Here is a 17747-nt window from a genome sequence, read left to right on the forward strand (position 1 = left end):
AGAGCCCACGCACAAGGAAAAAAAACAATGTAAAATGAACATACGTTGGCTCTCCAAGTCGCATGGTTCCGTCGGCCTTGCACACAATCTCTTTCCGTGCTCCATCCATGAACTGCGCGAGCCAACCGATGCTTCCAATGAAGAAACAGGCATTTACATAAAACAAGATGACAGCGGGGTAACGGTTAGAGTTCTTCCAGTCAGCAACAAATGTGGCCTAAAAACAAAGAAGCAAACAAGCAGATGTTTAGGTTTAAATATAAAAAACCAGGAGCTAGGCTCAGAACAAAGCCTCAAACAACACAAAACCCTTCCTCAATCACTACAGGGTGCCAACATGCTTTGCAAATAAATACACCGGCAATGTCAAATGGAAAAACAACAGTGCTACTTCATTGATTTCAAAATGAGGGAATACTTGTGCTGGGAACTGGACCATCTTTGAATATCAGGGTGGACCAGTCACGTTAGATACAACAGGGGCGGCACGGTAGTGCAGTGGGTTAGCACTGCGGCCTCACGGCACCGAGGTCCCAGGTTCGATCCCGGCTCTGGGTCACTGTCCGTGTGGAGTTTGCACATTTTCATGGGTTTCGCCCCCACAACCCAAAGATGTGCTGGTTGGGTGGATTGGCCATGCTAAATTACCCCTTAATTGGAAAAAATGAATTGGGTACTCTAAATTTATTTTCAAAAATGTTAGATACAATACTGGTTAGATAGAATGCACAAGAAGGACTTCCGGGTGCGGCGATGACCAGCTAAGTCGCACATTTCGGCAGCTCCCGGTGGAACGGACTTTTGGGCTCTTAATAAGAGCCCCAACGGCAATTTTAACGGCTAGAAGCACTGTGCGGTAAACCAGAAGGGAATCCCCCCTGGATACGGATGGAAAAAGGAGAGGAAAGTGGCCGGATTGCGGTGGATCCTTTAGAGCAGCGGCAAGGAAGGCAAGCAAAAACCAAGATGGCGTCGGAAGGTGGCAGTTTAATATGGGGCCCTGAACAACACGAGTTTTTGAAACGCTGCGTGGAAGAGCTTAAAAAGGAGATGAAGAAGGAGCTGTTGGCCCCGATATTACAGGCGATTGAAGGGCTAAAAGATGAGCAAAAGACCCAGGAGCGGGAGCTTCGGGTCGTGAAGGCAAAGGCTGGTGAGCAGTAGGTGGGAGAACGCGGTGATCCGCGTTTATCAAGACTGGAGTGCGGAGGTGAGAAGGAGGGCGAGCTTTAATCGGGCCAAGGCGGTGCTTCATAAAAAGAAGATTAAATTTGGAATGCTGCAGCCGGCAAGACTGTGGGTCACATATCAAGGGAAGCACCACTACTTTGAAATGGCGGATGAGGCGTGGACATTTATTGTTGAAGAGAAATTGGAATAAGCGGGTTATTAAAAAAGAACGTTTGAGACAAAGTGGTGGGGCGAATATGGGGGGCGAAGAGGGGGGAAAAAGGGGGGAGAGATGATTTTTATGTTGTTAATCCTGCGACCCGGTAACTTTTCTCTCTTCCACAGGTTGTGGGGGAGGGAGGAAGGGAGGTGGAGGAGCTGGGGGCGTTGGCCATTGGGGGCGGGGCCAAAAGGGAAGCGCGGGCTTTGTTCCCACGCTATGATAATTATGGCGGGAATAGGGAAGCAGGAAGGAGGGGGTGTCGCACGGTGCGAGCCGAGGTCACGGGGGGAAGCCGAGGTCGGCCAGAGTTTGCTGACTTCTGGGAGCAACATGGGGGGTGTAACTACGCTAGTGGGGGATCTAGCGGGGTGGGGTGGGAGGGGGGATTTACTGGGTTGCTGCTGCTGGGGAGAAGGGGGAGCTGGTATGGGGTGGGGTGGGCGGGGCGGGAGGGCACTGCCTGGGGGGGACACAGCTGCGTGGGAACCGGGTGAGGAGCTGGATAAAAGGGGATGGCTAATCGACAAGGGGGGGGGGTAAAGAGCCCCCCAACCCAGCTGATCACGTGGAATGTGAGAGGGCTGAACGGGCCGATAAAGAGGGCACGGGTACTCGCACACCTTAAGAAACTTAAGGCAGATGTGGTTATGTTACAGGAGACGCATTTGAAACTGATAGACCAGGTTAGACTACGCAAAGGATGGGTGGGGCAGATGTTTCATTTTGGGCTAGATGCGAAAAACAGGGGGGTGGCTATACTAGTGGGGAAGCGGGTAATGTTTGAGGCAAAGACTATAGTGACGGATAGTGGGGGCAGATACGTGATGGTGAGTGGCAAATTACAGGGGGAGGCAGTGGTCTTAGTGAACGTATATGCCCCGAACTGGGATGATGCCAACTTTATGAGGCGCATGTTAGGACGTATCCCGGACCTAGAGGTGGGGAAGTTGATAATGGGTGGAGATTTTAACACGGTGCTGGAACCAGGGCTGGACAGATCGAGGTCCAGGACTGGAAGGAGACCGGCAGCAGCCAAGGTGCTTAAAGACTTTATGGAGCAGATGGGAGGAGTAGACCCATGGAGATTTAGCAGACCTAGGAGTAAGGAGTTTTCGTTTTTCTCCTATGTCCACAAAGTTTATTCGCGAATAGACTTTTTTGTTTTGGGAAGGGCGTTGATCCCGAAGGTGAGGGGGACGGAGTATACGGCTAGAGCTATTTCGGATCACGCTCCACACTGGGTGGACTTGGAGATAGGGGAGAAAAAAGAACAGCGTCCACCCTGGAGAATGGACATGGGACTAATGGCGGATGAGGGGGTGTGTCTAAGGGTGAGGGGGTGTATTGAAAAGTACTTGGAACTCAATGATAATGGGGAGGTCCAGGTGGGAGTGGTCTGGGAGGCGCTGAAGGCAGTGGTTAGAGGGGAGCTGATATCAATCAGGGCACATAAAGGAAAGCAGGAGAGTAGGGAACGGGAGCGGTTGCTGCAAGAACTTCTGAGGGTGGACAGGCAATATGCGGAGGCACCGGAGGAGGGACTGTACAGGGAAAGGCAAAGGCTACACGTAGAATTTGATTTGCTGACAACGGGTACTGCAGAGGCACAGTGGAGGAAGGCACAGGGTGTACAGTACGAATATGGGGAGAAGGCAAGCAGGTTGCTGGCCCACCAATTGAGGAAAAGGGGAGCAGCGAGGGAAATAGTGGGAGTGAGGGATGAGGAGGGAGAGATGGAGCGGGGAGCGGAGAGAGTGAATGGAGTGTTCAAGGCATTCTATGAAAGATTATATGAAGCTCAGCCCCCGGATGGGAAGGAGAGAATGATGTGTTTTCTGGACCAGCTGGAATTTCCTAAGGTGGAGGAGCAGGAGAGGGTGGGACTGGGAGCACAGATCGAAATGGAGGAAGTAGTGAAAGGAATTAGGAGCATGCAGGCGGGGAAGGCCCCGGGACCGGATGGATTCCCAGTTGAATTTTACAGGAAATATGTGGACTTGCTCGTCCCACTACTGATGAGAACCTTTAATGAGGCGAGGGAAAGGGGACAGCTGCCCCCGACTATGTCAGAGGCAACGATATCGCTTCTCCTAAAGAAGGAAAAAGACCCGCTGCAATGCGGGTCCTATAGGCCTATTTCTCTCCTGAACGTAGACGCTAAGATTCTGGCCAAGGTAATGGCAATGAGGATAGAGGATTGTGTCCCGGGGGTGGTCCATGAGGACCAAACGGGGTTTGTGAAGGGGAGACAGCTGAATACGAATATATGGAGGCTGCTAGGGGTAATGATGATGCCCCCACCAGAGGGGGAAGCGGAGATAGTGGTGGCGATGGATGCCGAGAAAGCATTTGATAGAGTGGAGTGGGATTATTTGTGGGAGGCGTTGAGGAGATTTGGCTTTGGAGATGAGTATATTAGATGGGTACAGCTGCTGTATAGGGCCCCGATGGCGAGCGTGGTCACGAATGGACGGGGGTCTGCGTATTTTCGGCTCCATAGAGGGACGAGGCAGGGATGTCCTCTGTCCCCATTATTGTTTGCACTGGCGATTGAGCCCCTGGCAATAGCATTGAGGGGTTCCAGGAAGTGGAGGGGAGTACTCAGGGGAGGAGAAGAACACCGGGTATCTCTGTATGCGGACGATTTGTTGTTGTATGTGGCGGACCCGGCGGAGGGGATGCCAGAGATAATGCGGATACTTGGGGAGTTTGGAGAATTTTCAGGATGTAAACTGAACATGGGGAAAAGTGAGTTGTTTGTGGTGCATCCAGGGGAGCAGAGCAGAGAAATAGAGGACTTACCGCTGAGGAAGGTAACAAGGGACTTTCGTTACTTGGGGATCCAGATAGCCAAGAATTGGGCTACATTGCATAGGTTAAATTTAACGCGGTTGGTGGAACAGATGGAGGAGGACTTCAAGAGATGGGACATGGTATCCCTGTCACTGGCAGGGAGGGTGCAGGCGGTTAAAATGGTGGTCCTCCCGAGATTCCTCTTTGTGTTTCAGTGCCTCCCGGTGGTGATCACGAAGGCTTTTTTCAAAAGGATTGAGAAGAGTATCATGGGTTTTGTGTGGGCCGGGAAGACCCCGAGAGTGAGGAAGGGATTTTTGCAGCGTAGTAGGGATAGGGGGGGGCTGGCACTACCGAGCCTAAGTGAGTACTACTGGGCCGCCAATATCTCAATGATATGTAAGTGGATGGGAGAAGAGGAGGGAGCGGCGTGGAAGAGATTGGAGATGGTGTCCTGCAGGGGGACTAGCCTACAAGCTATGGTGACGGCGCCGTTGCCGTTCTCACCGAAGAAATACACCACAAGCCCGGTGGTGGTGGCTACTCTGAAAATTTGGGGGCAGTGGAGACGGCGTAGGGGAAAGACGGGAGCCTCGGTGTGGTCCCCGATCAGAAATAACCATAGGTTTGCTCCGGGGAGAATGGATGGGGGATTTGGCACATGGCAAAGAGCAGGAGTAACACAATTGAGAGATCTGTTTGTAGATGGGACGTTTGCAAGTCTGGGAGCGCTGACCGAAAAATATGGGTTGCCCCAAGGGAATGCATTCCGGTATATGCAACTGAGGGCTTTTGCGAGGCAACAGGTGAGGGAATTCCCGCAGCTCCCGACGCAGGAGGTGCAGGACAGAGTGATCTCAAAGACATGGGTGGGGGACGGTAAGGTATCAGATATATATAGGGAAATGAGGGACGAGGGGGAGATTATGGTAGATGAGCTGAAAGGGAAATGGGAAGAAGAGCTGGGGGAGGAGATTGAGGAGGGGCTGTGGGCTGATGCCCTAAGTAGGGTAAACTCATCGTCCTCGTGTGCCAGGCTAAGCCTGATACAATTTAAGGTGTTACACAGGGCGCATATGACTGGAGCACGGCTCAGTAAATTTTTTGGAGTAGAGGATAGGTGTGCGAGATGCTCGAGAAGCCCAGCGAATCACACCCACATGTTCTGGTCATGTCCGGCACTACAGGGGTTTTGGGTGGGGGTGACAAAGGTGCTTTCGAAGGTGGTGGGGGTCCAGGTCGAACCAAGCTGGGGGTTGGCTATATTCGGGGTTGCAGAAGAGCCGGGAGTGCAGGAGGCGAAAGAGGCTGATGTTTTGGCCTTTGCGTCCCTAGTAGCCCGGCGCAGGATACTGTTGATGTGGAAGGAAGCCAAGCCCCCGGGTGTGGACACCTGGATAAATGACATGGCAGGGTTTATAAAGCTGGAACGGATTAAGTTCGTCCTAAGGGGATCGGCTCAAGGGTTCACCAGGCGGTGGCAACCGTTCGTCGATTATCTTACAGAAAGATAGAGGGAATGGAAAAGAAGAAGACAGCAGCGGCAACCGGGGGGGGGGGGGGGGGGGCGGGGAACCAGAAGGACTCTCAGGGATGTTAGTGTATAAGTATAATATGTATCGGTTGTTGTTATAGGTAATTGTATACTGGACTGCTGAATTGTATTTTTGGAGAGTATTTATTTGGGACAAGGCAGTTGCCATTTAGTTTTGTTTTTAAATTTTGATGTTGTTTATATATTATTTATTTCTTGTTTAAAAAACTGGCCATTGTTATTTATATTGTTATATTACTGTGTAAAAGATACACAATGTACTGTTATGGTTGGCCAAACATTTTGAATAAAATATATTTTTAAAAAAAGAATGCACAAGAAGTGATGCAGAGATTCCCCAGGATGGAGCATTTCAGCCTGGTCAGGATATGTGCCCCACTTGAATTCACTCCAGTCTGTACATCACCTTGTGTATTGGTATTGAACAGGGCAGAGTGACATGTTTGACCTTTAAGCACATGGTATATTGGCTGTAAGAGTCCAAAATATTGGAGAATCTTGACTCAGTTACAATTGGGAATGTGCCCATTGGGAGTGTACGATTACTCATTACTTGGCACAAATCAGAATGACAATAGTCCCATTTCGTACCCCTGCCATCCTTATTAGACTATGAGAATGTAGTGGTGGCATTAGAAGCTAGAGTAGGAGGAGCTTCCCTTTCTATCTATGCCCTCTAGTTATTGACCCCTCTACCAGGGGGAAAGGTTTCTTCCTATCTACCCTTTCTATGTCCTACATAATTTTGTATACGTCAATCACACCCCTCCCCTGTCTTCTCTGCTCTAAGGAGAGCAATCCACCCTAACCAGCCTCTCTTCATAGCTGAAATGCTCCATCCTGGGGAATCTCTGCACCACTTCTCGTGCAATCACATCCTTGGTGACCCAGAACTGCAGACAGTACTCTAGCTGTGGCCAAACAAGCATTTTACACAGCTCCATCAGAACCTCTCATAAAGTCATCGGGTTTTACAGCACGGAAAGAGCCCTTTGGCCCATTACGTCCGTGCCGACTATCAAGTACCTAACTATTTCTAATCCCATTTCCCAGAATTTGGTCCACAGCCTTGTATGCTATGATATTTCAAGTGCTCATCTAAATATTTCTTAAAAGTTGTGAGGATTCCCGCCTCTATCACCCTTTCAGCCATTGAGTTCCAGATTCCAACCATCCTCTGGCTGAATAAGATTTTCATCGCATCTCCTCTAAACCTTCTTCCTATTACCTTTAATCTATGCCCCCTAGTTATTGACCCCTCCACTAAGGGGAAAAGTATCGGCCTGTCCACCCTATCTATGTCCCTCATAATTTTATACACCTCAATCAGGTCACAGCCTCTCTGCTCCAGAGAAAACAACCCCAGCCTATCGAGCCTGTCTTGATAGCTGACACGCTCCAGCCCAGGCAACATCCTGGTGAATCTCCTCTGCACCCTCGCCAGTGCAATCACATCCTTCCTATAATGTAGTGACCAGAACTGCACACAGTACTCCAGCTGGGGCCCAACCAGTGTTTTTTACAGCTCCAGCATAACCTCTCTGCTCTTATTAATGCCTTGGTTAATAAAGGCAGGAATCCCCTCAGCCTTCTTAACCACCTTATCTACCTGTCCTGTAGCCATCGGGGTCCTATGGACATGCACAAGGTCCCTCTGGTCCATTTGCCACTGTTCTGCCCATCTGACAAGCCCATCTACATCGCCCTTTTACCACACCAGCAATTTATTTTGTAATCTGTGAACTTTATCATACCCCACTGCACCCCCCCCCCCCACACCCTGCAATCCCATCTAGATCATTTTTTAAAAATGTACTTTATTACAAACATGTATCAAAACAGGTTACACCAAATAAACACCCCTAAAACACACTTCCCAGCAATCGACTATACAGTCTGTACAGACTTTTCCTCTTCATCACTCCCCCTCCCCGCGACGAACAGCCCCACAAACACGGTCACAAACATCCCCTTTCCTCAAACCCCCCTGAAGAGCCCCTTAACTCATACTTTATCTTCTCTAATCGCAGGAAGTCGTACAGGTCACCCAACCAAGCCGCTATCCCCGGTGGTGATGCCGACCGCCACTCCAGCAAAATTTGCCGCTGTGCAATCAGAGAGGCGAAGGCCAAGACATCGACCTTCCTCCTCTCCATGAGCTCCGGCTTCTGTGAAACCCTAAATATTGCCACCAAGGGTCCGGATCCACCTCCTCCTCCACTACCCTGGCTAAGACTGCGAACATTCCCGCCCAGAATCTTCCCAATTTTTCGCAACCCCAAAATATTCGCTGGCACCCGCCCACACCTTTCACACTCATCTGCTACCCCCGAAAGAACCCATTCATTCTCGCCCGAGTCATATGCACCCTGTGCACCACCTTAAACTTTATCAGGCTCATCCTTGCACAGGAGAAGGTCCCGTTTACCCTATGCAGTGCCTCACTCCATACTCCCCAATCAATCTCCCCTCCCAACTCCTCTTCCCATTTCTCCTTGATCTTCACCACCCCTCGCCTCCCTGCTCCACCAGCCACTTATATATATCCAAAATTCTTCCCTCCCCTTCCACATCCAGGAGCAGCCCATCTGGATCATTAATTTACACTACAAACAGCAAGGGACCCAGCACCAATCCATGTGGTACATCACTGGACACGAGCATCCAATCAAAAAAACAACCTTTGACCAACCCCCTCTGCCTCTTGCCACTAAGCCAATTTTGGTTCCATTTGCCAAATTGCCCTGGATCCCATAGGTTCTTAACTTCTTCGGCAGTCTTGTCAAAAGCCTCACTGAAGTCCATGAAGATTACATCAATTGCATTGCCCTCATCTACACAACTAGTCCCCTCTTCGAAAAATTCAATCAAATTTGTTAACACTCAACAAATCCATCCTGAAAAATGGATGCAAAAGCAAAATACTGGGGATGCTAAAAATATGGATTAAAAACAGGAACTGTTGGAAATATTCAGCAGGTCAGTCAGCATCTGGGAGACAGAAACAGGGTTAATGTTTCAGAGTAGCATTTTCTGTTTTTAGTTCTGAATAATGGGAGTGAGTTACAGGAGGAAATCCAATAAAGGGTTTTGGGTGGATTTTTATGTAGAGGAGATAACCAAGAGAGAGTTACAGGCTGCAATCTTATTGAAGGGTTTGGGTGGTTTGTAAGTAAAAGAATGGATACCCAACAGCGAGTTCCAGGCAGGGTTCTAAATTGAGGGGTCCATATGACATCACAAATTATAATTATTTGAACTCTGATTTAGGATTTCTGCCTTGGAATCACTGTGTTTTACAATTCATATCGCAGAACTCAGTCGGCTGAATATCATCTCTTTTCTAAGACCATAAGACATAGGAGCAGAAGTAAAGCCATTCGGCCCATCGAGTCCACTCCACCATTCAATCATGGCTGATTTCTACTCCATTTACCCCCTCTCTCTCCATAGCCCTTAATTCCTCAAGAAATCAAGAATTTATCAACTTCTGACTTAAAAACACTCAATGTCTCGGCCTCCACTGCCCTTTGTGGCAATGAATTCCACAGACCCACCACTCTCTGGCTGAAGAAATTTCTCCTTATCTCTGTCTAAAGTTACTCCCTTTTATTCTAAGGCTGTGCCCCCGCGTCCTAGTCTCCCCTGCTAATGGAAACAACTTTCCTACGTCCACCCTATCTAAGCCATTCATTATCTTGTAAGTTTCTATTAGATCTCCCCTCAACCTCCTAAACGCCAATGAATATAATCCCAGGATCCTCAGACGTTCATCGTATGTTAGGCCTACCATTCCTGGGATCATCCGTGTGAATCTCCGCTGGACCCACTCCAATGCCAGTATGTCCTTCCTGAAGTGTGGGGCCCAAAATTACTCGCAGTATTCTAAATGGGCCTAACTAGTGCTTTATAAAGCTTCAGAAGTACATCCCTGCTTTTATATTCCAAGCCTCTTGAGATAAATGACAACATTGCATTTGCCTGCTTAATTACAGACTCAACCTGCAAGTTTACCTTTAGAGAATCCTGGACAAGGACTCCCAAGTCCCTTTGCACTTCAGCATTATGAATTTTGTCACCGTTTAGGAAATAGTCCATGCCTCTATTCTTTTTTCCAAAGTGCAAGACCTCGCACTTGCCCACGTTGAATTTCATCAGCCATTTCTTGGACCACTCTCCTAAACTGTCTAAATCTTTCTGCAGCCTCCCCACCTCCTCAATACTACCTGTCCCTCCACCTAACTTTGTATCATCGGCAAACCTAGCCAGAATGCCCCCAGTCCCATCATCTAGATCATTAATATATAAAGAGAATAGCTGTGGCCCCAACACTGAACCCTGCGGGATACCACTCGTCACCGGTTGCCATTCCGAAAAGGAACCTTTTATCCCAACTCTCTGCCTTCTGCCTGACAGCCAATCGTCAATCCATGTTAGTACCTTGCCTTGAATACCATGGGCCTTTATTTTACTCAGCAGTCTCCCGTGAGGCACCTTATCAAAGGCCTTTTGGAAGTCAAGATAGATAACATCCATTGGCTCTCCTTGGTCTAACCTATTTGTTATCTCTTCAAAGAACTCTAACAGGTTTGTCAGGCACGACCTCCCCTTACTAAATCCATGCTGACTTGTCCTAATCCGACCCTGCACTTCCAAGAATTTAGAAATCTCATCCTTAACGATGGATTCTAGAATCTTGCCAACAACCGAGGTTAGGCTAATTGGCCTATAATTTTCCATCTTTTTTCTTGTTCCCTTCTTGAACAGGGGGGTTACAACAGCGATTTTCCAATCCTCTGGGACTTTCCCTGACTCCAGTGACTTTTGAAAGATCATAACTAACGCCTCCACTATTTCTTCAGCTATCTCCTTTAGAACTCTAGGATGTAGCCCATCTGGGCCCGGAGATTTATCAATTTTTAGACCTCTTAGTTTCTCTAGCACTTTCTCCTTTGTGATGGCTACCATATTCAACTCTGCCCCCTGACTCTCCTGAATTGTTGGGATATTATTCATGTCTTCTACTGTGAAGACTGACGCAAAGTACTTATTTAGTTCCTCAGCTATTTCCTTGTCTCCCATCACTAGATTACCAGCATCATTTTGGAGCGGCCCAATGTCTACTTTTGCCTCCCGTTTGTTTTTAATGTATTTAAAGAAACTTTTACTATCATTCCTAATGTTAATGGCTAGCCTACCTTCATATTTGTTCCTCTCTTTCCTTATTTCTCTCTTTGTTATCCTCTGTTTTTTTTTGTAGCCTTCCCAATCTTCTGACTTCCCACTACTCTTTGCCACATTATAGGCTTTCTCTTTTGCTTTGATGCATTCCCTGACTTCCTTTGTCAGCCATGGCTGCCTAATCTCCCCTCTGATAACCTTTCTTTTCTTTGGGATGAACCTCTGTACTGTGTCCTCAATTACTCCCAGAAACTCCTGCCATTGCTGTTCTACTGTCTTTCCCACTAGGCTCTGCTCCCAGTCGATTTTTGTCAGTTCCTCCCTCATGCCCCTGTAGTTACCTTTATTTAACTGTAACACCTTTACATCTGATTCTACCTTCTTTCTTTCAAATTGATTCTACCATATTATGATCACTGCCTCCTAAGTGTTCCCTTACTTTAAGATCTTTTATCAAGTCTGGCTCATTACATAACGCTAAGTCCAGAATGGCCTGTTCCCTCGTGGGCTCCATCACAAGCTGTTCCAAAAAGCCCTCCTGTAAGCATTCAATGAATTCCCTGTCCTTTGGTCCACTGGCAACATTATTTACCCAGTCCACCTGCATATTGAAGTCCCCCATGATCACTGTGACCTTGCCTTTCTGACATGCACTTTCTATTTCGTGGTGCATTTTGTGCCCCTGGTCCTGACCACTGTTAGGAGGCCTGTACATAACTCCCATTATGTTTTTTTTGCCTTTGTGGTTCCTCAACTCTACCCACACAGACTCCACATCAACTGACCCTATGCCGTTTAGTGCTGTTGATTTAATTTCATTCCTAATTAACAAGGCAACCCCGCCCCCTCTGCCCACCTCTCTGTCTTTTCGATAGGTTGTGAATCCCTGGATGTTTAAATGCCAGTCCTGAACCCCCTGCAACCATGTCTCTGTGATGCCTACCACATCATACCTGCCAGTCACAATCTGGGCCACAAGCTCATCTACCTTGTTCCGTACACTGTGCGCATTTAAATATAGCACCTTTAATTCTCTATTGACCGTCCCTTTTTGTTTTCTTAGTGTGGTGGACCTTGGTTTACTGAGCCTTTCCATACACTGTGTCACATTTTGTGAGATGGGGACGATCGTAACCTCTCCTGAGTTCTGTCTTTTCGTGCTTTTTTGTATTCCTAAGCAGCTACGCTTCCCACTGATTACTTCACCTCTTGGTTCCCTGACTTTCCCTTCCCCCCCCAATCTCTAGTTTAAAGTCCTATTGACCACCCTATTTACTCTTTTCGCCAGAACACTGGTCCCAGCTCGGTTCAGGTGGAGACCATCCCAACGGTATAGGTCCCCCCTGTCCCAAAACAGATGCCAGTGTCCCATGAAAAGGAACCCCTCTTTCCCACACCACTCTTTCAGCCACGTGTTAACTTCCCTTATTCTTGCCTCCCTATGCCAATTTGCACGTGGCTCGGGCAGTAATCCGGAGATTATGACCCTTGAGGACCTGTTTTTTAATTTGAATCCTAGCTCTTTATAATCTCTAAACAGGTCCACTGTCCTAGACTTGCCTATGTTGTTGGTACCGACATGGACCACAACAACTGGATCCTCCCCCTCCCTCTCCAGTATCCTTTCAAGCCGGTCAGAGATGTCCCGCACCCTAGCACCGGGCAGGCTCATACCATGCGGGACTCTTTATCCTGCTCACAAAGGATACTATCTATCCCCCTGATAATAGAATCCCCTACAACTACAACTTGCCTATTTACTCCCTCCCCTTGAATGGCCTGCTGAACCATGGTGCCTTGGTCAGCTGACTCATCCTTCCTGCAGCCCTGTTCGCCATCCACACAGGGAGCAAGTGCCTCGTACCTGTTGGATAGGGTCAAGTGCTGAGGCTCCTGAGTTCCTGACTGCTGGTTCCCTTTATCTGCCTGACTTGCAGTCACACCCTGCTGTCCCTGGCCACTGGCAGGATTTAAACTATTTACTCTGACAGGTGTGACTGCCTCCTGAAACACAGTGTCCAGGTAAGTCGCCCCCCTCCCGGATGTGCCTCAGTGTTTGAAGCTCAGACTCCAGCTCATCAACTCTGAGCCAGAGCTCTTCGAGCAGCCAACACTTACTGCAGATGTGGTCGCTGCAGCTCGCAATGGGATCTGCCAGCTCCCACATCAAGCAGCTCAAGCACATCACCTGACCAGCCATCTCTAATTAATTAATTAGTTTAATTTAAGTTTATGAGTTTAGCTGTGTGTTTTTTTAAATTTGGGGCAGATTTGCTATCAACCAATCAGATCACAGCTTCCCTCTGACGTCACTTTTGGAGAAAAAAAAGTGGAAAACAGGAAGTTACCGTTAGGTTTTTATACTCACACAGAGACTGCTCCTCCTCCTCCGAACGGCTCCCGAAACTAGGCCGCGATCCCCGGGTTAAAGTAGGTTTTTATACTCACACAGACACTGCTCCTCCTCCTCCGAACGGCTCCCGAAACTTTCCTGGTTACTTCACTGCACCAAATTACCAAGTTTCAAATTCCCCACTCTGGATGTGTCTCACTCACTTAGGCTGTGTCTCTTTGACCTGCGCAACGCTCTAAGAACACAATTCTATTTTGAAACAACCCCAACTATGCAGGCAGTGCTGGAGAAGTCAAATAGTCTCTCTCCGCTGCCCCACTGTAAAACACATCCCAGAGCAGATTCACAGTCTCTTTGCCTGCTAGCATCCCAAAACCTAGGAAAGAAAATACCTTCAGACCCCATGCCTACTGACCCCATGGTGATAGGGTCACCCTGGTGGGCATATTGGACGCCCATCTATTTTGGATGGTCAGGCCTTTAAATTTGTAAAGTGAGCAACCAAGTAGGGTTGTGACTTCCATTTTAGGACACCCTTGAACAGGACAGTTTCATCTGACAGTGCAGTCCAAGGCATAAGAAAATGACAAACTTTATTAACAATTATTTTGCTGGGGCGAGGAGACAGCTCTGGGCTCCCTGACACAAATACAGAGATCTTCCTTATTGGACTCCTTCTCCACACCAGGGCCTATTTTTCCAACAGTCAGGCCACTCTCAAAATGGAGCAAGCTTCCCAGTGGTGTTATCAGGCTCCATGGACACCGCCCAATCTTCCCCTGTTTGTTTGTGAAATTCTACTTTACTGGGGGAGGGTCGTCATTCTTCCTTTGTGGAACAAGGTGTCAGTGGGCTCAGGCTGCTTTGGTGGTCATTGCCAATGAAAGGCCAGCCATGGCATTGCTTACCAACGTGAAAAATGTGCAGAGAATGGCAATGGAACCAAAAATGGCGATGTAGACATGCATGGCATCATGCTCGCTGTCTGTGAAGAGCGGGTTCTGACACTGAATTCCACATCCCTCCACATCCTCGTACCAGCTTTTGGGATTCTCTGTGCGCACCAGCGGGGATTCGCAGCGGCCAGAGCTGTTAAACTTGATATTCTGAACTTCGTTCTGAAAGGAAGACAAGAGTTTAAAATATACAGTTAATTCTCCCCCCCCCCCCCCGCCAGCTCTGTATTTCCATCCTCTCTGGTGGCACACCCATTGGTATTCTCATACCAACTGTGGGCAAGATGACAGCTTGGAAAACCTGTTATCAAGATCTGGCTCACCAAACCAACTCATTGTCAATCCAATCTCTAAAACTCAAGTACTGTTAGTTTGACCTCCAATGACTCCTACTGGAGAAAGAGTGTGCCTGTGTGCAGATAGGATCAGGCCCCAGTGTGATATCGCTACCCCCACCCACCCATTTCCCAAGATGGAGTCATCTCTTGATGCTCACACAAGTCTCATGGCTCACACATGAAGAGCAGCCACTTGGAGGGAGTATGAGCAAGGAAGTCTTAGGGGGTGGTGGAATACAACCCCTGTATGGGTTATTTTTGCTTTATCCAACGTTCACCAAACTCACCAGGCATCCTTCAGGAAAGCGGTCAATTGAACACTTCAGGAAGTCAGGCCAGCCTCTATCCCGCTCTACAATAGCACAGGGGCGTCTTGTGATCTGACACATCACCTGACCAGGCAGTTCCACTTTGCCATTTTCACATTTTGGCATGTAGACAGCACACAGAAGTTGTTGAATCACACTCCAACAGCCTGGAGCATTCCGCAGCCCTGGAAAAGAAGGATAACAGGAGATGAATGAGACCCTCTAGCAAAGCATCTGGGAAGAGATTTTATAACCAACAATGCAAGATCACAGGAACTGGAAGTTTATCCAGCTTCCTGCTTATTTAGGGAATTTGAATAAGAGCTTTACAGAGCAACCCCTCCCCTCCATGCAGTCAGGAATTTGGGATGTTCATTATATTCTGGAAAAAAAAGGAATTATTGCTCTGCTCTGCATGAGGTATTTGATGCTTTTAACATTATTCACCACCTTCAAATCTCTGACCTGATCCATGAAGCAACCGATGGAGAAAATAAGAAGATTTAAGATAAGACAAATCTTCAGGTCCAGATGGTTTCCACTCTAGACTATTAAAAGATGCAATAGTCATAATTTTACAAATCTCTCTAATTTTATGAATTGTGCCTCTCGATTGGAAAATTGTAAATGTCACTCCTTTACTTTAGAACAGAGAGAGGAAGAAACCAGAAACATTACTGACCTACCAGTTTAATGTCACTTTCAAAAGGAAACTAGATAAGTTAGTTTAGCACACTGGGCTAAATCGCTGGCTTTTAAAGCAGACCAAGGCAGGCCAGCACCACGGTTCAATTCCCGTACCAGCCTCCCCAAACAGGCGCCAGAATGTGGCAACTAGGGGCTTTTCACAGTAACTTCATTTGAAGCCTACTTATGACAATAAGCGATTTTCATTTCATTTCACATGAGAGAAAAGGGAACAGAAAGTTATGCTGAAAGGCTGAGATGTGGTAGATGGAATGCGAGGAGATACATGTGGAATATTAACACCGCCACAAAGTAGTTGGGCTTAAACAACCCTTTTCTTTTTCTTTTTTTTTTTAAGGAGAAATTTAGCGTGGCCAATCCACCTACACTGCACATCTTTTTGGATTGTGGGGGTGAGACCCACGCAGACAGGGGGAGAATGTGCAAATTCCACACGGACAGTGACCCAGGGCCGAGATCGAACCCGGATACTCGGCACCATAAGGCAAACCATGAGGCAGTGTCATGTGAGTGTACCTTTAAGAAATGGGTGTTTATAAATGGGTGTGTATATAAATATCTGTAGTGAGAGTACCTTTAAGAAATGGGTGTTTACTATTACAGTGATGTCAGAGAGTGGAAGGAGCTGGGCTGTCTGTCAAATTTTTACTTTCGTTTTAGGCTGTTTGCTGCAGGGTGTGTTTTAGTTTTGTTTTCCGTGTTGGAGCTGAAGCCAGACAGAGCAGGTGTACTGTTGATCTCTCTGCCATAAAAAAACTATTTCTTGATCATGTGGTGAATTCAGAATTCTCAGTGTTCTCAGTAGTGAATGTAAACCTAATGTGCTTCTGTTGAAAGGTGTTTTTTCTGTCTTCTGGATGTTGTTTGGGAAGTTATTAAGGATTACTTAGTGTTGTATTCTTTGGGGGTTGTACTTGAATTAATGGTTGCTAAGATGTTCACTGTATGTTTTAAAAAGGTTAACTTGAGTTCATAGAATAAACATTGTTTTGCTTTTTAAAAATACTTTTCCATTTCTGCTGTACCACACCTGTAGAGTGGGCCATGTGCTCCCCATACCACAAGCCATTAAAAGTTGTGGGTCAGGGGAACTCCATGATACACTTTGGGGTTCTCTAAACCCTGGCCCATAACAAATTGGGGGCTCGAGGGGGATAACAGTCTACCTATTGGGTGGCTTAGTGAACTTAAAGACAGTGAGGGGTGAGCATATTGTGGCTGCTTTTCAGGTGTGGTTCTAGTTTAAGTGGGGAGTGTGTTGTGGACAATGGCTCTTTCAGAGGCTCTGAGGTTTTTGGGGGTGGAGACGGTCACACGCAGTACCTTATGGACAGAGACTAAAAGCAGACTGTTAGATTTGGCAAAAACATTGCAGTTAACATTACCTGACAAAATGCGAAAAGATCAGGTAATTATGGCAGTGGCTAAGCAGTTAAAATTGCCTGAGATACAGTCTGACTCATTAGAAATGGCAAAGATACAGTTTCAGATTAAGCAACTTGAACATGAAAAAGAATCAAAGCAGCTTGAATATGCAATGAGAGAAAAAGATAAAGGGAGATACAGATCGTGGAAAAAGAAAAAGAGAGAGAAGAAAGAAACAAAGAAAGAATTAAAGCAGCTTGAATACGAAAGAGATAGAGAGGAAAAATAGAGAGAGAGAGAAAGAGATAGAGAGGAAAAAGAAAGTGAGAGGAAAAAGAAAAGGAGAGAGAAGAAAGGAGAAAAGAAAGAATAGCCCTAGCAGAACAAAAAGAAAGAGAAAGGAAGATACTGATCAGGGAAAAAGATAAAGAGAGAGTGTTTGAACTTCAGAAAATGGCCATGGAACATGACAGTCAATTAAAATTGCCAGACGTAAAGGGAAACGTCCAGTTAGAGGATAGTGATGAGGATAGTGAGAAAGAGCGTCAAAGTCGAAGGCTTGGTGGGAATCTATTTAAATATGTCCAAGCATTGCCAAGGTTTGACGAGAAGGAGGTAGAAGCCTTTTACATTTCATTTGAGAAGGTGGCTAAACAAATGAAATGGCCACAGGGCATGTGGGTATTACAGATTCAACCAAAGCTAGTAGGTAGGGCTAGTGAAGTGTTTGCATCACTACTGGAGGAGGTATCTGGGACATCTGAGGAGGTGAAAAAATCCATCTTGGGTGCATATGA

The 17747-nt window shown here is 47.1% G+C and overlaps 1 protein-coding gene across 2 annotated transcripts in view; it reads right to left on the bottom strand.

Annotated features, from left to right (window-relative positions):
• The window catches only part of smo (smoothened, frizzled class receptor), a 69381-nt gene that overhangs the window by 24717 nt on the left and 26917 nt on the right, over nucleotides 1–17747 (bottom strand). For both annotated transcript variants that reach the window (XM_072471166.1, XM_072471165.1), the window contains exons 2-4: nucleotides 14857–15062; nucleotides 14184–14393; nucleotides 45–217 (exon numbers count right to left, since the gene is read on the bottom strand). In XM_072471166.1, the coding sequence (XP_072327267.1) occupies nucleotides 45–217; nucleotides 14184–14393; nucleotides 14857–15003 (530 nt within the window). In that variant the 5' untranslated portion in view covers nucleotides 15004–15062. The remainder of the gene's footprint in view (nucleotides 1–44; nucleotides 218–14183; nucleotides 14394–14856; nucleotides 15063–17747) is intronic.

This window comes from Scyliorhinus torazame, chromosome 13 (genome assembly GCF_047496885.1).
Source record: "Scyliorhinus torazame isolate Kashiwa2021f chromosome 13, sScyTor2.1, whole genome shotgun sequence".
Classification (NCBI taxonomy): domain Eukaryota; kingdom Metazoa; phylum Chordata; class Chondrichthyes; order Carcharhiniformes; family Scyliorhinidae; genus Scyliorhinus; species Scyliorhinus torazame.